The sequence below is a fragment of the Temnothorax nylanderi genome, unplaced genomic scaffold (assembly GCF_030848795.1).
Source record: "Temnothorax nylanderi isolate EJ_2023f unplaced genomic scaffold, tnyl_v1.0 TNYL_tig0053_pilon, whole genome shotgun sequence".
Lineage (NCBI taxonomy): Eukaryota > Metazoa > Arthropoda > Insecta > Hymenoptera > Formicidae > Temnothorax > Temnothorax nylanderi.
The window spans coordinates 365,743-385,853 of NW_027249115.1; the positions used below are offsets into that span (position 1 = coordinate 365,743).

The window sequence follows — 20,111 nt, forward strand, 5'->3', positions numbered from 1 at the left end:
AGCAACCTCCCCGTGGTGCACATCAGGTTACGCAAATGCTGGCGATATCGTGCTGAAATCATAAAAAAACAGGGATTTACAAGGGCAAAGTTCGTACTTTGAGATGGTATTAATGATTATGTTCGCCAATTTTTTGTTAGGCGGTGGAAGACTACAGATTTCATTTTGGATATCTCAAATACGTCCTTATTCAAAGCTGACCACGCCTTTGAGTATTAACCTGAGTGAAAATTGAACAAAAGCATCTTATAGTAGAGAGTTTGCTCTGTAAAACCTTTTTTTAAACTTGTTTAATTATTCACTGAGTAATTACAGTTTAAAAATGGGCAATTTACTGACAAAAAGTGAAAAGATCCTAATTTTCTTTCGCAGTGTTTTATGTACAAAACGATATATTCTGTCTGCGAAAGTTGTATAAAATTAATTGCATAAAATTGTATAAGTATAATCTACTTGAATTGTCTATATCTAATTTATGTAAACTGGATTACACGAAATCGAAGCGCGTATAACACGAAATATCTTAAATTAAAACGCGAATTGTATACTTTCTCTTCTTATTTTATATCCTTTCCTTTGTAAGCTTCGTAATTTTATGTTGATAATTAATAATAAATATCGCATAATTAGATGTCACTGTCACTTATCAATACATATAATAAGTTAAGTTATATTTCTATCAATTGGACAATATGTTAGTATAATATACACGCATTTCGAACGTTTTCGTGTAATCCGGAATTAATGAGATATCTTGAATGTACACAATTTAATTGTATATCTTATATTATATACTATGTAATTTTGTATTATGTAATCTTTTTTGTAATGTATTAGATTTTGCGCTAAACTAATAAATTGTATAAAAAAGTAGAAAATAAAAAAAACAAAACTTATATCCAAAGAAAAGAGGACCGCTGATTGGAATCGGCGGGGGTGGTGGAGGGCCTCTAATACAGATTCTGTCCCATTTTTATTGGACGGAATTTTAATTTATTGTTACTTACAATGTTAGCTAAAAATTGGAAGTGTAAAATTAGAAAAATCTAGGCCGATCGTCGGCATGACCGCTCTCAGATCTCTCAGATTTTGTCTAACGCAGGTATGTAAAAATAAATATATAAATGCATATTTTATACATAATTATACATATATTTTAATTTTACACATGAACATATGTATAATTGCATCGTATTCATTGGGAGCTTTCCAGCAAGCGACACAAGTATCGTTTTATCTTTGGGAGCTTTCCAGCAAGCGACACAAGTCGACACAAGTGTCGTTTTGTCTTTGTTACTCATTGCTAAAAAAGAAAGATAGAACGACGTTTGTGTCGACTTGTGTCGCTTGCTGGAAAGCTCCCTTTATTACTCATTGCCAAAAAAGAAAGATGGAACGATGTTTGTGTTGACTTGTGTCACTTGCTGGAAAACTCCCATTGATAAGTTCCTCAACAGCGCACCTAGCAGTTTCACGACGAGTTAACGAGCAATGGCGGTCGATCTGCGTCGGTCTGCCGCTGTTAAATGTTAAATGTCAAACGCCAGCGAGGGTCCGGAGCACGGTCCGGAGGGTCGGAGTAGCGACTTGTCAGGGACGTTTTCGGTGGTAGAGATGGCCGCGAAGGAGCCGATCGTCGTCGAGTCGATCGACGGCGGCATGGCCGAGCCTGGCGCTTCCACGGAGACGATGCTCGTCACCACCGACAGCTTCGACGAGTACGAGCAGGAGATGAGTAGCAGCATCGACGGTGACAGGCAGATGAAGGAGAGCACGACCAGCACTATCTCCGAGATCCAGGAGGACGTTGTGCAGGACGTTTCCACGATACCCACCTCCGCCAGTCCGCCAGAATCCGAGAAAAACCTTTCCCTCGACGACGCGGAGATGGTTAGGATTTTGTGCGGAATCTGCCTCTTTTTTTTTTAATAAATTGGCGGTGCATGACGACGTCGTGAACTGCTCGATCGTTTTGGAACGTAAACCGAATGATATGTTGCATTTTAGGACGATGTCGCGCATCGTTTGGGCCAAAGTAACATAGACGGAGACCCGCTGCGTTGCAAAGCGTGGCTGGCGCAGAAGAAGCACATTTTTATCCTGAGTCAAGCGGGGAAGCCGATATATTCTAGATACAGTTCAGAAGACAAACTAGTCACAGTTATGGGAGTTATGCAGGCTTTAGTGTCGTTTGTCCAAGCCGGTAGCGATATGATCAGATCGGTACACGCTGGCGATACAAACTTTGTTTTCGTCGTGAAAGGTCCATTGATCTTAGTGGCGGTATCCAAAACTTTGGAAAGCGTACCTCAGCTCACCTTACAGTTAACGTATGTGTCACATTTCGAACAAAATTTCTCGATAAAATATTTTATATCTGATATTTATACACACTTAATTACAGATATGTATATAATCAGATAATCTCTGTGTTGACGCAGTCTCAATTAAATAGAGTGTATGATCAGAGGAGAAACTTTGATCTACGAAGGTTATTAACTGGTAGTGAAAGACTGATAGATCATTTACTGAACTTTATGGACAGAGAGCCCGCCTTCTTTCTAGGAGCCATTAAATGTTTGCCCCTACTTCCCTCCATGAGAAGTTCCATTACGCAGACCATCATTCAAACTTGCGCTAAGATCAAGGTACAAAACGTTTATGGAATGTGCATACATTTGTGAAATCGAAATGAATTCAAGTGGCCGCTTCATTAAGAGAAACCTATCTTTCAGAATTTAGTATTTGCCATACTTCTAGCTAACAATCAATTGGTTACACTAGTTAGGATGAATAAATTTTTCCTACATCCAATGGATTTACATATAATACAAAATCTGGTGGACAGTTCCGAGTCGCTCAAAACTGCTGAAAGCTGGACACCGATTTGCCTACCAAAATTCGATTCCAATGGATACATGCACGGTCATGTGTCGTATCTGGCAGAAGATTGCCAGGCATGTTTGTTGTTGCTCACCGTTGATAGGGACGTATTTTTCGTGCTATCAGAGGCCAAACAAGTAAGAGTTATTGCGGGAAATGAAATTAATTAAGCAGAAACTATTTGTGCATAAATGTCAATTTTATTGATAAATATTTGGTAGAAAATCGTGGAGAAATTACGACGGACAAATTGTCTAGAAGCGATAAACGAGTCCATGAACAAACCGACGGTAACGACTGCCGACATTGGATTACCTGAGATGCGACACGTTTTATACAAATGCAAAAGTACCGCGCAATTCTGGAGTCCCGGGGTTAAACCGCCTTACACAACGGATGAAGAGATAGAACGGTAAAATGTGAACTTTTTAATAAACGATAAACGATGCAACATTAGTATAATAAAAAATATGTAATATATCATTTCAGACTATTGGGGCTTTATCAGTGTTTGCATCACAGACTGCATTCTCCTAGTCGGCCCTTAAAACTTATATTTCAGCAGCTAGATAAGGAAACGATGTTAGCGTGGGTGAGTAAAATTTACATGTTAATGTAATTTTTGCGAGACTTATTCTTTAATTTAAAAAAATACTTCTAGGTGGCTTCTGGTTTCGAATTATACGTAACATTTGAGCCTCTGGTAACGAAACCAGATGCCATTGAGGCAGTGAGCAAGCTGTTGAAGTGGATAAAAAAAGAGGAAGAGAGATTATTCATTCTGAACTCGCCCACATTTTAAACATTGCCAAGTATTTTGTTTTTTGTAAAATACATAGGGAAAATGATATGTAAAATTGATAGAAATATTTGTCGACCAAATTTCGAAAATGTGTGAGATGCATCAAGGATTCCAAAGTAAAACGTCCTCGTCATAAGTTTCCAAAGGCAGGAGTATAGTTATTTGTCGTCCATTATTATGCATCGGTAATCAATATTTTTTTATTTACTAAAGCAATTGTAATATAACGCAAATAATGTGAAAATGTACATAGATTTAAATATGTTACAACGGATTTGATTCCGGGTGCATGTTGTAATTTTAATACTGAATTCTTGTAAATGTTATATACACCGGCGTTAAAAAATACACGAACATTGATAAGAGCATAAAAAGAATTGACGCAAGATAACCAATTGATTTATTTCTTGCCTCGGTAAGTTTATATAAATTCGTCAAGACCATTTTCCATATTACCATACTTTAATGTCTAGCTCTGTCGCGTTCTCTTCTACGATCTCGATCCCTTTCTCTCTCTCGTTCTCTCTCCCTCTCTCTATCGTCTCTTCTATGGCGATCTCTGTCCCTGTCCTTATCTTTGTGCGACGACGAGTGAGATTTCGGCGATTTGCTGCGTTTACGTTCTCTCCTGTCTCTATCTCTCTCCCTACTTCTCGATCTTGGCTTTTCCTTCTCGGATTTCTTCTCGGATCGGGAATGCCTCTTGTCCCTATCTCTGTGACGGTCTCTGTCTCGTTCGTGATCATCCGGCCTCTTGCGTGGCAGTTCTTTAATTGGTGCAATCTCTTCTTCCTCTGACGATTCGATGCCATCATCCATATCGTCTTCCAATGCCGATATCTTCGCTTCTGTGTAACATAAGTAAACATATAACAGAAGGTTGGCTAAATAAAAGTAATATACTCAAGAAAATATACTCAAATAACGTACCTAGTTCATTATTTTCTTCTAAAACGTGTCTTTTTTGAATTCTCGGTAAAATAACGTCGCAAGACCTCTCTTCTCTGAGAAGGGTGTCGATGAATTCGTCCATGTATATGAGCTCGAATACGCCTTGCTTGTTCTGCATTCTGAGCTTTCTGCTATCGTTGAATAATGGTTCAAGGTATTTGTAACAGTCCTGGGAAGAACCAGTCAGTCTCATATACAATGCACCCAAAGCCCGAACGTACTTATACTCCTCGTTCTTTATAAATTCGACTATGATGTCTTTCTCAGGCTGTATTTGAAGCATTTTCAATATGAGACAGAGAAATGGCGTAGGCTTCACATTGCCGCCGTATACCCCTCCTATAAATCTGAAAGAATAAATATAAGTGAGACTAGAGAAAAACTTCTCACTCATATATATGGGTACAAAATCGTAGTACGAGCAAGAACAAGGTGATTCCTCGTGCCAAAATAAGTCGAAATTGTAAAATAACGTTTTATTCTAGGCCTTAGAAAATCTATCAAGTACACTTGACATAATCAGTGACGATGTCAAGTGTACTTGATAGATTTTCAGAACCGAAGCCTATTTAAAAAACGAAGCCTCGTACAAAAAAAATTATTCTAGAAATTACCTTGTTCTCGCTTGTACTAAGATTTTACATTTATCCTGTATTTGTTGAGGTTATATTTTGCTTTTACTAACCTTAAATCCATTGCTTTGTCGACCAACAGTTCGGCGGTCAAAGCGAAACATTCTTCCTTCCAGTATTTAGAATCGTATATCCGGGATCTGATGATCTTCTCGACCAAATATTGCGGATTTGTCCCGCGAATAGACCTAGCATCTTTCACCGTGCGGTTTGCCATTTTTCGAATTCTATTCCGCTATTGTTCTGCTACCATCTACCATCTGCTACGAATTGCCAGCAGCCAGATTGTCACGAATCTTCAATCGGAAGTCACCAGAGGACGCCGATTCGCCGAAAATATACTTTGCGCGATCGATAAAACTTTGTTTCAAACTCATTTGTTGATAATACGCGCACATTTCGCAGTAATTATTTAAGAAATCTATTTTTATTAATATCTAACGTAATCAGAATTAAGATTTTATATATAGGTATTCTACATATAATTTTATACATAGAATTTTAGGAGAAAGATATTGATTTTTTATTTAAAAAAAATATAATATTGATGTCTTTGAGAACTTTCTCAAACTATTAGAAAAGACTGTTAATAAGATTATTATAATATACAGATTAAAAAATAATATATATAATTATTTTATTTTTTATTGATTTTATCGATATTATATTAGTCTTTTATTAATATAAAAAGAAATTATATATGTATAATACCTTATGTATGTATACATATAGAATTATACATATATAATTTTATACTATTTTAATTTTATATCTTACATTAAGGCCCAGTTCAACAGTGGCCAGTTAGCTTAACTAGTAGTTAACTTTCACTCTCTGTCTCTTTCTAACCTCAAAGGTTAGAAAGAGACGGAGAGTGAGAATTAACTACTAGTTAAGCTAACTGGCCACTGTTGAACTGGGCCTAAGCGTGTAAAAAATCTCCCTCTCGTGGTGTGCCACTTTGCAGTGGTGAGAGGGCTCCCTGTATCAACGATCCACTGGGGCAGTACCTTCGGCTTTACCGAAGGGAGGGCCCGGTGGGGAGGTACAGGGTCTAAGAGCACACCGTACCCTCCTCCCAGTTCGCTGGGAGTGAAGGGTACAATGGGGTCCGGCGCTCCCGTCGCGTTGTGTCTGCTTAGCGACAAACGACCCGGCCTCGAAAGTTAGTTAGGCTACACGGTAATCGCGTCGCGTTGTGTCTGCTTAGCGACAAACGACCCGGCCTCGAAAGTTAGTTAGGCTACACGGTAATCGCGTCGCGTTGTCTGCGGAACGACACCACGCTTACAAAGTTACTTACGGGGAGCGCGCTTTTAGCGCTATAAGCGTGCTCTGTCTTTGTTCAACTTTCAGTAAGTAACAGAGATAGAATGACGTTGTCAGCGCTAATAGCGTCTCCCCGAACGCTTTAATCGAATCGTTCATTTGAATGTTTCAGAAAATAACGACGCAGAAGATGACATCGGAGCAGCGAGGGAATCCTGCGAAGCTGACATCCCGAGCAGCCTGAGAGGAGGAGGAGGCCTAGGATAGGCATCGGGCATCGGCGTACCAACACTTCTGGTAAGTGTTACTTTTCATTTTTTTTAAAGATATTATAGAATCCCTCTTTGTGCTTATTCAGTTCCTACATTAAACCGTGTTTCGGAATTTAAATTAGTAAAAAAAAATATTTTGAAAAATTTGATTCAAGTTGATTCTAACGTAGAATCTTTTTTCGAAGAAGTAATTTAAAATATAATATTAATCTGAATAACGAATAAGATGTTCGATGCGCGTGACACGTATTTAATCGATTCGATTATTTTTATGTTACAGAAAATATCCGCGCGGGAAGGAGCATCATCTTCGCATCGAGGGGAACACGAGTGACATCCCGAGCAGCCTGTGAGGAGGTGGAGGCCTGGAAGAGGCATCAGGCGCCGGCGGAACAACATGCGGTAAATATAATTGGTTTATACATATTGTGTCTTTCGCGGAAAGTTTAACCAATCGGTTTTTCAATCGAATAGTAAAGATAGTCAGAGAGTAGAAATTAAAAAAGAGTTTAATTTTTTAAATTCTATTTTGAATTCTTGTGTTCAGTAAATAGAGTATACTTTCAAGAAATTAAACGTGTTTTTTTATTAAATTTATTTAATTAAAAGAAATATAGAATTCCGTGTTTTACCTTCGGTAATTATTTTTCGAAATACAGACTGTCTCTTTTCTTCCCTGCTCTAATAATATTCAGGACGTTAAACTTTGCTAAATTGACGAAACTATACAGCTATTTGTTTGTTTCCCTCTCTAATAGGTTTAAAAAAGCCAACGCCGATTCAGCAGAATTGCATTCCTCAAATACTGACGGGCAAAGATTGCGAGGAATTTGAAAAAACCCCCTACGCAGAGGCACGTGCCAGAGGTATGTACTACCCCTCCTGGTCCCCCGGTTCCCTGGACGTCAGCGACGATTGTCCAATACGGCAACTTCTCGCGTCTCTCACTCGGTTTCGAATTCGATTACCGAATTGAACCTGTGGCGACATCTATTAGCGCGACAGCGAACAGTTGGTGCAACGACGAAGATGAGTTTTGCTGGCGCGCTAATAGATGTCGCCACAGGTTCAATTCGTGTATCGTGTACACAAGGCTTTAGAAACCATCACTGTCAGTGATTGTCAGTCGCGTTCAGTCGCGTTGCGTTCACCATGACGGCAGTATAGTTTCCATCACCGTCGCTCCTCCAGATCTTCCCTAATCAATTTCACATTCTGCTGCAGTGCCAGTGACTGTGAAAGAACGTAACTTTAACCCCACGCACATTATCCCCCATCTCGTTTTTACCTTCTTTCTTCGCGCAACTCGCTCGCAAAAGCGCAAAAAGTCATTAAGGTTAAGCGCGCGGTTCCCAGTGAAAGTGCTCACGTTCCTCGCAGTTCCTCGACGCCTCGACCTGATTACAGTCTCTCTCTTTCTCTCTCCTTCTCTCTCCTTCACTTCCCTTCTCCAATCTTTATCTCTCGATCTTCATGTCTCGTACCTAATACATTTCAAAGCTACACGATCGACTATACCTAGTGTCCGAAACGTGGACGATGGACAACGATAAGAAACGTGACGTAATCAAAGTTGGATCTCGAAAAAGCGAGGTAAGTCTGCGAACTTTCGCTTTTCCATCCGATAGGAAAATTAGTTTTGGGAGGCAGGAAAACCGTGGGTCGCGCGAACAGATGTGTCTGATATCGATCGACGATCCTCATATGAAGTTTCCTAACTTCCGTTGCGCTCTCGATCGCGAGAGCGGCTGCGCGTGTCTACGCTTTTGAGCGTGTAATCATGTAATTATGTTATTACGTCAACAATTATCCCCGTGCTCTTTCTGCTAACAACTGACTCTATATATGCAAGTCATTTCTTATGGATATGACAATTGTTAATTTTATATAATCAAGTGCTGCGCGTCTTGACGGTGCTCGTCTGCTCGTGCCTCTTTGCGCGAGATTACTCAGCGACTTTTTTATTTTTTTTTCTTTGTCTGACGATTTACAATGATTCGGTATTTAATCTTTTATCCAAGAGATATTGCAAAATAGTTTTTTCTAAATAATTCTTTCTAAATAGTTTTTTCTAATTAGTTTTTTCTAAATGTCATTAAAATGTTATAGCACTATATAATTTTGTATATTATATATTTTATTATTACAATTAATTTACATGTAATTATATATATTTTTTATTGTATTTTATTATACGGCTTGATTTTTACATTGCAAATAAGCGTCTTTTTCTATCTCGGTGAATAATGTATTTTTTACACTCTTTTAGTTGGCCTTGATACAAACCAGACACGTGATACAATGCCTGACAGAAGTTCATCCAAAAAAAGAATTCGAAATAGGTAGGCAAATATGCGTATGCAATATCCAATACAATGGTACGCATCATTGGCTGTTGTATCAGTTATTCTCGGTGTAACTTTAATAAATTTGAAGAAGTTTAAGAGTTTAGATTTCACAATTTTTCGAATATCATACGTGATAATCTCTTGACTTCTTTTCCTCCGTTTGACTGCATATCACTACATAAGCATTTGAAGTACTTGTGATAAATATAGCTTTCTCACACATGTTCCATGACTGGCATATAATGAAGTGCTCTTTATCTTATTATATTTATTTGTCAGCAAAAGAACATGTATATATATTAAACTGTATATGTGCTTCTATGAAATTAGAAACTTTTTATTTTATCAAATCGTAATCATTGCAGTAACGATGGATACTAAAGGGGATAAGATTCTGGACAAGTCTTTACCGAAGATCGGCGAGAAGTCCCTGTTTACCGAGGAGCTGGAGATAGCTTTGGAAAATGGTCGCATTGATTTTGTGGTGCACTCATTGAAAGATTTGCCAACGACACTGCCGGCAGGAATGGCCCTAGGTGCAATATTAAAGTAAGTTTTTTTTTCTGACAGTAAGTTTGGAACTTTGAAAAATTCTAGCTTTTCTGTCATAAATTAATTGTAATATTATATTTGTCTGTGCTATCTTGTTTCTCCTTAGCAAGTGCTGACTTTGCTATTTTGCACATGCCTCACTGCTCCAAGATGGAGACTCTATTTAAAATTTAAATGCACATACGTGTGCTATCGTGCTTATGAAAGAAACATCTGCCTGTAGAATATTCTCTATTGATACTCCAAAACAATACGTGCTTAAACTATATGCAATATCAGTCACTTGCAACATGAGAATTGCGACCTCGATTGCTTTCATATCATTATCAATTCTAGTTAATTTTCAAGCTTGTCATTAAAATAAATATGATAATTTACTTTCAAGTTATTTGCTTAAGCTATTAAACGATAGTTGCCAGATCTGTGTATAAATTTTTCACTTGCAATAAATAAATTCTTTATGAAATATCCGATATTTATATTTTAAATATATACATTAGACTATAAAAAATTTGATATTAATATTTATCAATGCCAATAGATAACGTATTTTTGTAGACGTGAAGACCCACGCGACGCGGTGGTTATGTCGAAGAAGTACAAAGATAAGACATTATCATCATTGCCAAAGGGTAGTGTCATAGGTACTAGTTCTTTACGTAGGTCCGCGCAATTGTCACGGAATATGCCGCATTTAAAGGTAGAGAACATTCGCGGTAACTTGAACACGAGATTGAAAAAACTAGATGATGAAAATGGCCCCTACGCCGCGATAATATTAGCTGCTGCCGGCTTAAAAAGGATGGGCTGGGAAAACAGGATAAGTCAGGTATGATGATCTCTTATCTCGCATTCAACTTTGGTATTCTGTAAAATTTGCTTGGATTAATATACGTACTCTTCTAGCTTCTGGAACCCGAGGAAGCTCTTTACGCTGTCGGCCAGGGTGCATTGGGTGTTGAATGTCGAGAATCCGATTGGGAAACACGTTCTCTCTTGGAATCGTTGTTTGATTTAGAAACCACATTGAGATGCGTATGCGAGCGTTCATTTCTAAAAACTCTTGGTGGCGGTTGTTCCGCACCAGTCGCAGTGTCTTCATCTTTGAAAAAGAACGAGTTGACGATTACCGGTGCTGTATGGTCTCTAGATGGTCAAACTTTGGTTACCGATACTGTGAAAAGCAAATTTTATTTACCCAATGATGATGGTGAGCCTCCTCGGTGAGTTAAACATGATTTTTAAATGTTTAGTAATAAGATTCGCACATGTTGATATCGACTCCATGTTACCAATGTATATTTTTGGATATTTTTGAGCAGAATGCAAATTTTATTAATTTTATATTTAATTTTTTTTTTCTTACAATAGGAAATGCCCATATCAGGAACCCCGCCTTTACAGTAGCGTTGTTCCCAATAAAGTAAGCAGTGTAAGTCTTTTTGCTGCAGAACAGCTTGGTATAAAATTGGCCAACAGTCTTATAAAGAAAAATGCTCTCGACGTAATGTCACAAGCTAGAAATGAAGTCTTAGATTCAAAATAATTGTGTCAAATATAATTTGTATTTTGGTTCCTGTGGCTGCAAATGTGCGCTTAGAATGTATGTTAATGTAAAAAAAAGTGACAATTATCAATAATTCACCGATTGATGCCCGATGACTGTGGATATCCATCGTACATTTCTACTTGTATATGCTCAAGATGGAAAACTCGATTAAAGTACAAATCGTATTGTTTTTTGTATTGTTGCTTTTCTGAGTCCTGCTTTTGCGTATCTCGTACACATTTTGTTTATTCTATTTAATGAATTGGTAAAAATAATTGTAATTATAACAGTGAAAAATATTGGAAATAATCATATAATGGTATGTAATATAAATCACTGAAATTCTTATATGATGTATGTCTGTTTTGATTAATTGTACGAGTGATGTAAGGATTATATGTTCAATTTATTGTTATACAAATAATCCATAATTATTGTTGACGAAGCAAATATTACATAGAAATTTTATTACTGAAAATAATAGTTTATTGCAAAACACTGCCATGTATAGATCATGTAACAATCAACGTGATATATGTACATAATCCCGTTTGCGTTAAACAAATTATAACAATCAAATTTGTACATGCACAATTTCTAAACATGTAGCTCACGAGTATATATATTTCTGATTCTGTTGAATTTTTTGTCTTATTTTAAGAAATTAAATTGATTTTTGATTATTTTACATTTTGTGAGGTATTATTAACATCTTATATAAAATTACAAGGTATTAAGTAAGAACATTATATAATTTCATAATTGGGTTTTCCGTCTATTATTTATGCGTATATATATATATATATATGCCGATCATAAAGATGTTTCTTGTGTAAAACACTTTGTAGACATATAATTACAAATGTGGGGAACTATAATAGAAAAAATTTATACATAACGTTATTATATATAAATAAAGAAGTTTTATATTTTATCTCGACCATCTTATTTCAAACAGAAATTTAATGTAAGATCGCGCACAGTAAATATCTATTTTATTTCTTCAGTTTGTGTTTATTTGATAGAATTTCAAATATATATTATGTGTATAGAAACTATTTTTTTTTTAGAATAACATCTTTTATAAGAATATAATTTCTCATACCAAAACTATCTGAATTGTTTATTATATATTAGAGAAAAAGAGAGTTAAATATCTTCGGATATAACAACGTATATTTATATTTAAAATAATTTATAGCGACAGAGGTTTTATCTACAAAATACGTATATGTATATTTATAGCGATACGCATCAGAAGACTTACAGTAATCTTCCAACTGTATATACTTTTGTAAATGCCTCCAGAATATAATAATGCATCTGACACTAGATAAACTGTTCATATTTTTGTAATGAATGAGCAACATACTAGATGTCAACATCATAGTTAGGTGATTACAATAATTGTACAAGATTACAATTGGATTCGTAGATTACAGTGTTGTACAAGTCACTTTTCCACATTTACTACACTAAGGCAAGGCAACGTATATGCTCATCAGTATTGCAAATGTGATAGTGACAACGTATTCTATTAAACATAGCTAATCAAAACATATAACAAATATTACTAATTTTTTTATTAGCGTCAATTCCCTGAACACATACGTGACATGTTGTTCGGAATCGGACTAGAGCTTTATGTAATCTGCTTAGAAATTTATCATGTTTTGATAAAACTTGTATAATAACTTGTTTAACTTTAATATGTAACAAAACAATTACATATCATGTACATGAAACACCAAAATTTCTTCTTGGGATTAGAAAATATTAATGGTAAAAATAGGATATGTAAACAAACGTGGGCCATTAAGGATAAATTTCACATTTTTCTCAGAATATAAAATCAATACAAATAAGAACAAGTGACTACATACACAATCATATTTCACACATTTTAAATCTATTAAAATTATAAATATTTTAACGTGCAAGATTTTGTATCGAATATACTTTTCGTGGAGATATTTAGAGCCTTATGTGAACTAGAAAGATCTTTATATCTTCTAACAACATACAATAATGCAATTAACATCGCGGAGAAATTAAATCTTGATTTGATATCAGAATATTCTATTCTATAAGCTTAACATCTGTCAAAAATTGTCAGAATCGCTGTTCGATTAAAATTTATTTTATTTAAATAAACGGATATAAAAATCCGCTTATAACAAAATAAAATACTGAATATTTGTAAAAATTTCTTACGGTTGTTACACACATCTACCAAGATGGAAGTTCAATACGGGAACAAGTTGTATAATTGTAGGATTTTTTTAGACGTAAACTATATTCGCACCCATATTGTGCAAAAATGAGCAGACTCTTTACTAATTTCAGATTTTATTTAAGAATTGTCAACGAAATTTTATATTCCTCTACTCAACGTCCTCTTCCGCCATTTGAGTTTGTGATGCTATCTTCTGTAAAAAAAAAAGCAGGCAGAATAAAAAAGAATGTTACCTCATTTCAACAATATTTTCTTTTAAACAAATCCGTACCTGGCCGACGACGGGTAGTCGCTGCACCAGAATCTGGAAAATTGGTGGCGGCAAAGTCTTCTGAAGAACTGTCAACAACTGGGCTGGCTGTCCACAGACTGCCACTGCATTAGCCAAGTGCTCGACCCCACCGTCTATCTCGCCACAGGCCAGCAATTCTTCCCCAAGTTGTACCTAAACAGTGTAACATGTTAAATGTTTAAATGAACCTAAAAAGATTAAAGCTATATAGATATATTTGCACACGGTAAAATTGACAGCAAGTTTTACCTCTTGCAAGAAGAACTTCTGCACCAATTCATGATCCTTCAAGTCCGGTATCTTGGAGGAAGCCTTCTGCGCATGCTTCTTGGCTCTTCTACCTATGAAATAAAAATAAAATTTTCCCCATGGAGAAACAAGAGCTACGTAAATTTTTTATAATCCCGGACACTGCGGAATGTTGTGTACAATTGCAATTCTAATGCAATAATCAATATTATAACGGGAAGATTCTTAGTATATAAATAGCACCTCTCAATGTGAACATAAAATGGACCGTAGCACAATCGACGTGGTGCGAGTTATCAAGAAAAATCGTTCCGACAAACGTGCCTGGTTTATCTAGAAACGTACGTCACCGCAACGAGATCACGCGTGCCGAGTGTGCACGCGAGCCGCGAGGGAAAAAAGTCTGAGGCTTACGTTCGCGGAGCTTCTTTTTGAAATCGGGATCGCTGCGGCGTTTCTGGTCGAAGTAGAAGCAGTAGCCGACGAGGATACCGGCGATGCCGACGGCAATGCCGACCGCGGTTTTGGAAATCATGGTCATTCTAATATACAAATCACCGGTGTATTGCGGAGAATTCACGAGACCCTTGTCGAAACCTCGGCCATCATGGAAAAGGTTGCTTTTCCCGTCGTGCGCGCTGAACGTGCCCGCGCAATGTTTGCACGCAGACGCGTCAACTTGAGTTCGATGAAAGCCCTAGATCGCGGATTGGAATTTCATTCGATTTCGTACAAAATCTCCGTCCGGACGAAATTGAAGACCGAAGAAAATCAATAATATTTTCGAATCATTATCGGAATACATTTTCCTGATGATTTTCCTAATTTTCCGTGATCGCGTACTATCTTTCAGAATTCATATCAAATTATATTAATAAATATTATTTTCAGTAATTTTCGCTATCTTTCTGTAAAAATATATTCTTCCGATTATTTTAATAATTCTCTGGAGATTCTGAAGAAATTAATTAAAATATTTTTACAGACAGCTCGCGTCTCATTGGACAAGTTCGGACGGTGTGTCCCGAAACTCATCGAAAGAAAGCGTTTTAGTTTCTCCGCTGCCAAATTTATTTATATTTATATATTTATTTCGTATTCATATATATTTTTCCAATGCGTGTAATTTAGATGGTGAAAAAATAAATAGATCTGATTTTCTTTTTATTCTACGCTTCTTTTGCTTGAAAAGGCTCTGCATTCCCACACCTTGCGGGAAAAGGGGAAAATGGAGGGAGATCACATGGAGTGGCATGTGGAGTAAACATGCGGATAAAACGGCGCGCATTATTACACGACTAAATATGAAAAGTGGATGAACGTCGCGAGGATACGTTTCTTATAAGAACGGTTCGTACATTTGTTTTATATTTTGCATGTCAGCAAGCTAACAGGTATTCTGAAATGTTTGTAGGGTGACGAGAAATACAAGTGCCTTCGATAGTTTATCACGTGAATCTTGGCGGTAACCCGTAAACATGTCATTGATAAGGAAACCTACGCGATATGCTCATCAAGAAGGGCACACCGATGTCTGCTACTATTCCGGTGAAAAGTAAATCGCGTATATTACTCTTGTGTACATATACAGAATTTGTCACGGAAAGTTATTATTGATGAATGTGCCTGTGATTGTAGGAGGGGACTCGTCACTTGTGGATGCGATGGGGACGTTAGATCCTGGTTGAATTTAATGGATGACGATCCGACCACCAGCTGCATCTCGGAACAAGCGATCACTGTCATTTCAAAGGTGCTTAATAAGTGCCATGTATCGTCAAGCACTTCTAGAGATTCCTTATGATAGGAATGCTTGATCGACACAACTGTTTGATAGAGACAAAACTGTAATAAAGTTTTTAATTTTAGGATGGTAAAATTTTTGTGGGAAATGACAATAATACGGTGCAAATACTTACTTACCCTGATCTAGAGAAGGAGGGAATAGTTACAAGATTTTCAGCGCCGGTCTCAGCACTGGCGACAGCAAAAAATAGTAGTTTAATAGTATCTGGTGCCTGGTATGTGAGAGCAAATTTTATATTTATTATGTATATTACTTATTACATTATTATGCTGACAACTCTTTAACAACTCTTGGTCTTCTTTTTCAAAGTGATATGAGGATACAAGTTACTAACATTAATACCTCAGACAGTATAGAATTAGAAGGCCATGAAGCACCAATTTTAGGCCTGTCTTTAGACCCGAAAGAAGAGTTTGTGGTAAGAATCGTTGCATCACTTTCTGATGTTTCATCGATGATAAAAGCAATATTTTAAAGCATCTGAAACTGATATTTCCAGGCGTCTTCTAGCGCTGATGGATCTATTCGAGTATGGAATATTAAGGAAAAGAGAACCGTACATGTTTGGAATAACGTTGTACCAAAATCTAACTCCTTTTTTATTGCGAAATCGTATTGCACACCTTCCTTCAAATGTACAGATGGCAGTTGCTTAGCGTATCCATCTAACAAAGATGTAGTTATCGTGGAGAGATCGTCTTGGAAGGAATTATGTAGACTGAAATGTTCTACTTTAAAGACTGTAAGCTACTACCTCAATTTCTTGTCTCAATATTCTTGTCTCTTTTTTGGTTAATTGATGAAACACTTTTCCTGTTTTTATATTTTCATATAGGATCTCAGCATTTGTAAATTCTCTGAGTGTGGCACGCGCATCGCCGCCAGTTCACTGTATGGAGAGATAGTTGTGTGGAATGTGGAAACCAAGGAAATGATCGGATATCTCGAACACGAGCAAGATCTAAATACTAAAATCACTGCATTGGTATGGCATATAGATCATTCGAATGAAATTGCATTCTGTGATGCAATGGGAAAATTAGGATGCATTGATGTGGTAAGAGAATACTCATGTTAAATATACATATATGTTTCATACATATGTGTGTATATATACAATACAATAATTTTAACATATTTAGAATGTCTGTAATAATTCTTTCAGATAAGCTCTAGTAAGCTTGGAAGTGAGGCAATCTTGGATTCTGAGAAAAACGAAGATGTAATGGAAAATGATATTGCTCTACCGGATGATGATGACGATGATGACGAAAATATTATATCTCTGAATAAAATTAAAGCCTCCGTCAATCTAGAGGATGATCAGAAAAGTCATTCCGATGCAGGCTTTGAAAAGCCAACATTTGACACGAAGGCTTTTGTGCCTAACGTAAAAGTGCAATCGTCTTTTCAACCAGGATCTACACCCTCTCATTTATTATCATATTTCATGGTGCAGTACAATAATAAGATTTACACGCGTGTACACTTATGATCTTTAAAGATAAATTAATTCTTTATGGTGTTTTTATAGATGTGGAACGATGTGGGAATGGTTAGATGTTTCTCATCAGAGGATGGGGAAGAATGCAGCATTGAGGTGGAGTTCCATGATGTTACAGTTCATCGTAGCATGCACATAAATAATTATCTACGACATTCTTTAGCTGCCTTATCTACCCAAATACTTGCTCTGAGCTGCGCTGCTTCTGAAGATGGTCCTAGTAAAATTGTCGTAATAGTTCTGCAAGGTTAGTTACTTTATTATAGATATAAGGTAATTTATTATATCAATGTTTCACATAACAATATATGAATAAATATAAATATATACAATAAACTGTTATTTCTCTGTATCAGGTTGGGGTTCTGGAAATAAAGAATGGATCCTGGATCTGCCAGAAGGAGAGGAAAGTGATTGCTTAGCGGCTGGTGATAATTTCGTTGCAGTAGCAACATCTAGAAGGAATTTAAGAATATTTATGATAGGAGGAACGCAACGTGAAATTTTAGCTCTGCCCGGGCCTGTAGTTGCAATGAATGGTCTAGGAAATCATCTTGTGATAGCTTATCACGCTGGAATTGGTAAGAAAATTTTTTAGTTAGTTAACACATAATGCAAAGCCCAGTAATCTGATAACTGAAAACAGCTAATTATATACGTGTTGTTTAAAAGTGTATAATACTGTTCTTTTTTTGTAAAAAGGTCCAGCGGGTGATCAGAATATAAATCTATTATGGATGCAAATACAGGGAGCGCATATACGCAGTCAAACTTTAACACTTCCGCTTTCGCCAGCATCGGATCTCATGTGGTTAGGATTATCAGACGCTCGTTCGCCTACTATCATGGATTCTGACGATATTATCAGAATATATGATAAGAGATCTTGTCAATGGAGAGTGCTTTGTGATACAAATGCGCAGGTATGGCAAATTATGAACGAATTTTCCAGCGGTCCACGTAACTTGAATTTCTGCTTTAGGGAAAAGGTAGAGCAGATCACTATTTTATAATCGGCGTGAGCGAACATGAACGGAACATGCGGTGTATTCTCTGCAAAGGTAGTTATTATCCGCCGACAACTCCGCGACCGATAATTACCGAGATAGCTTTATCTGCACCTCTCTGCGAACCGGAATCTGAGAAAACTGAAAAAGAGCGTAAACTGTGGGAGATAGGAAGCAGTCCGTCGGATGAAACCGAGGCGATGTTAACTCTAATAGCGGTAAGTAATTCTTGAATGGTAACACATTCGTTTCTACTCTAGTATTTTCGGTTAGAAATTTGGTACATTGAATCTTGTAATTATCTTTGCTGATATTTAATTGATGATACTTAATCTTTTGCAATCAGCTTGCCTGCAGAAGCAATTTGGAATATCGCGCAGTGGACATTTGCGAACAAATTGCGTCGACAAAAGTGATAGATTTGGCCATACGGTATGCCTTGCGTGTAAATAAAGTGGCATTGGCAAATAAATTGGAAACAATCGCTGATGCAAAATCGAATTCCGAAGATTTAAAAGAAGAAGATGTGGGAAATCACCAAGACGATTTCACAACCAACGGTAATTCTAGCATTAATGATCAAGAGGAAGACGATGTGTCTTTACCGTCCATTAAAAAACCAGAGATAGAAATTAAGCCATTGGCCATGAGTCAAACGTTAAAAAGAGTAAACCCATTTTTAAAAGCCGGAAGTCCGTCTCTATCGCCAAAAGGTAAATAATATTTACTCTTTTTTAATTCTACGACATTTCTGCTGTATTATTAAAAATATTTTCTTTTATTATATTATTATAGGTTTAGCTGGCTTGAACAGTTTACCAGAGAAGCCCCAGAAACCTGCCTTATCCAAAGTCGTGCCTGTTAAGTCAAAATCGAAGACTGAATCTAAGAAAGAATCGTTCGTTAATTGGTACGCCAAAAATAAAAAAAATCTGCAAGAAGAATTTCCCGAGGTGAATGTTGCCGAATTAACTAAAATCGGTTTAACGCGATACAAAGAAGAGCTGGCGCAATCAAGTGCAGACAACGCAGCTGGATCTTCAGAACTTATCAAGAAACGAAAATTATCGAGTCCAGACAACGAACACAGTAGTGAAGCAAAACGATCTATTAGCAGCAAACTCAGCGAATTCGCATTCGACAAGTAAATCTTATTCGGCTACGAAAATCATTTTAACCGTGGAAATTGTAAGATTTTTGGCAATTTAATGAAGATACGGGAAGTTTATTATATTTCCAAATTAGTATCACGAAGAAAAGCCTAAGACTACAGAGTTTAGTGTTTTTCGGATACGTTTTTATTTATTTATATATTTGCTGTAATTCGCTTTTAGCCTCGAGTATCCCTCACGAAAACAAAGAATTTCTAATGCGAAATAGATCGAAGGAATCCAAGCATCTCTTAACGTTCTAGAATTAAATATATAATAATAAATTTTATTTATCGCATTTTTTAATTAATTTTGATATTAAACTATCAACTGAAACGTCTTGTGTCTTTTTTGTCTTCTTGTATCAATATGTATTTATTTATATCATTGTGTCACTTATGTGAAATGGTAAGAAAGCAAGGTTTGCACATGGCACTAATGCTGTATATTCCTAGGTGTAGAAGCGCGGAAGTCTCTGAGAAGGTGAGGCAGGTCATTTGTTAAAACGGCGAGAGGGTATTAACGCGATAAGTGGATAATGATCGGATATGAATTCGTGTCTTTCAAGTGTCAAGCAGGCGCGCTGCCCCACGTTCACCCTTCCGCG

General features: G+C 36.6%; 5 protein-coding genes across 9 annotated transcripts; 3 read left to right on the forward strand and 2 right to left on the reverse strand.

Moving 5' to 3' along the window:
• The first annotated feature begins 1,322 nt into the window (after nucleotides 1-1,322).
• Mon1 (vacuolar fusion protein MON1 homolog) lies at nucleotides 1,323-4,076 on the forward strand. Its single transcript, XM_071706660.1, has 7 exons — nucleotides 1,323-1,890; nucleotides 2,008-2,330; nucleotides 2,405-2,648; nucleotides 2,736-3,020; nucleotides 3,105-3,295; nucleotides 3,373-3,475; nucleotides 3,545-4,076. The coding sequence occupies exons 1-7, from the start codon at nucleotides 1,534-1,536 to the stop codon at nucleotides 3,683-3,685; spliced, it is 1,644 nt and encodes a 547-aa protein (XP_071562761.1). The 5' UTR covers nucleotides 1,323-1,533; the 3' UTR covers nucleotides 3,686-4,076.
• On the reverse strand, nucleotides 4,063-5,538 carry Prp38 (pre-mRNA processing factor 38). The gene is made up of 3 exons (XM_071706678.1): nucleotides 5,322-5,538; nucleotides 4,616-4,983; nucleotides 4,063-4,533 (listed from the first exon to the last, which is right to left on the reverse strand). Exons 1-3 carry the CDS (start codon nucleotides 5,483-5,485, stop codon nucleotides 4,148-4,150), a joined length of 918 nt encoding a protein of 305 aa, XP_071562779.1. The 5' UTR covers nucleotides 5,486-5,538; the 3' UTR covers nucleotides 4,063-4,147.
• An 855-nt stretch (nucleotides 5,539-6,393) lies between these two features.
• Nucleotides 6,394-12,192, forward strand: L(3)02640 (porphobilinogen deaminase-like protein l(3)02640). Of its 4 annotated transcripts, XM_071706670.1 has the most exons (9): nucleotides 6,394-6,623; nucleotides 6,710-6,834; nucleotides 7,090-7,211; nucleotides 7,568-7,675; nucleotides 9,079-9,151; nucleotides 9,523-9,706; nucleotides 10,268-10,538; nucleotides 10,616-10,932; nucleotides 11,081-12,192. In XM_071706670.1, exons 6-9 carry the CDS (start codon nucleotides 9,528-9,530, stop codon nucleotides 11,253-11,255), a joined length of 942 nt encoding a protein of 313 aa, XP_071562771.1. In that variant the 5' UTR covers nucleotides 6,394-6,623; nucleotides 6,710-6,834; nucleotides 7,090-7,211; nucleotides 7,568-7,675; nucleotides 9,079-9,151; nucleotides 9,523-9,527; the 3' UTR covers nucleotides 11,256-12,192. The 4 variants fall into 4 exon arrangements, with proteins under 4 accessions (XP_071562771.1, XP_071562770.1, XP_071562769.1 ...); XM_071706669.1 differs by having other exon boundaries at nucleotides 6,394-6,834; XM_071706668.1 differs by lacking the exons at nucleotides 6,394-6,623; nucleotides 6,710-6,834; nucleotides 7,090-7,211; nucleotides 7,568-7,675 and adding an exon at nucleotides 7,900-8,402.
• A 224-nt stretch (nucleotides 12,193-12,416) lies between these two features.
• Nucleotides 12,417-14,667, reverse strand: Tom20 (translocase of outer membrane 20). Its single transcript, XM_071706679.1, has 4 exons — nucleotides 14,450-14,667; nucleotides 14,036-14,127; nucleotides 13,766-13,939; nucleotides 12,417-13,687 (listed from the first exon to the last, which is right to left on the reverse strand). The coding sequence occupies exons 1-4, from the start codon at nucleotides 14,574-14,576 to the stop codon at nucleotides 13,643-13,645; spliced, it is 438 nt and encodes a 145-aa protein (XP_071562780.1). The 5' UTR covers nucleotides 14,577-14,667; the 3' UTR covers nucleotides 12,417-13,642.
• Nucleotides 14,668-15,039: 372 nt separating this feature from the next.
• Nucleotides 15,040-20,092, forward strand: LOC139772751 (WD repeat and HMG-box DNA-binding protein 1). 2 transcript variants are annotated; one of them, XM_071706652.1, is made up of 15 exons: nucleotides 15,040-15,385; nucleotides 15,450-15,590; nucleotides 15,674-15,788; nucleotides 15,905-16,056; nucleotides 16,152-16,260; nucleotides 16,342-16,584; nucleotides 16,678-16,899; nucleotides 17,008-17,295; nucleotides 17,377-17,593; nucleotides 17,703-17,927; nucleotides 18,049-18,269; nucleotides 18,329-18,571; nucleotides 18,700-19,066; nucleotides 19,149-19,541; nucleotides 19,960-20,092. In XM_071706652.1, exons 2-14 carry the CDS (start codon nucleotides 15,514-15,516, stop codon nucleotides 19,499-19,501), a joined length of 2,832 nt encoding a protein of 943 aa, XP_071562753.1. In that variant the 5' UTR covers nucleotides 15,040-15,385; nucleotides 15,450-15,513; the 3' UTR covers nucleotides 19,502-19,541; nucleotides 19,960-20,092. The 2 variants fall into 2 exon arrangements, with proteins under 2 accessions (XP_071562753.1, XP_071562752.1); XM_071706651.1 differs by lacking the exon at nucleotides 19,960-20,092 and having other exon boundaries at nucleotides 15,041-15,385; nucleotides 19,149-19,840.
• Nucleotides 20,093-20,111: the final 19 nt, after the last annotated feature.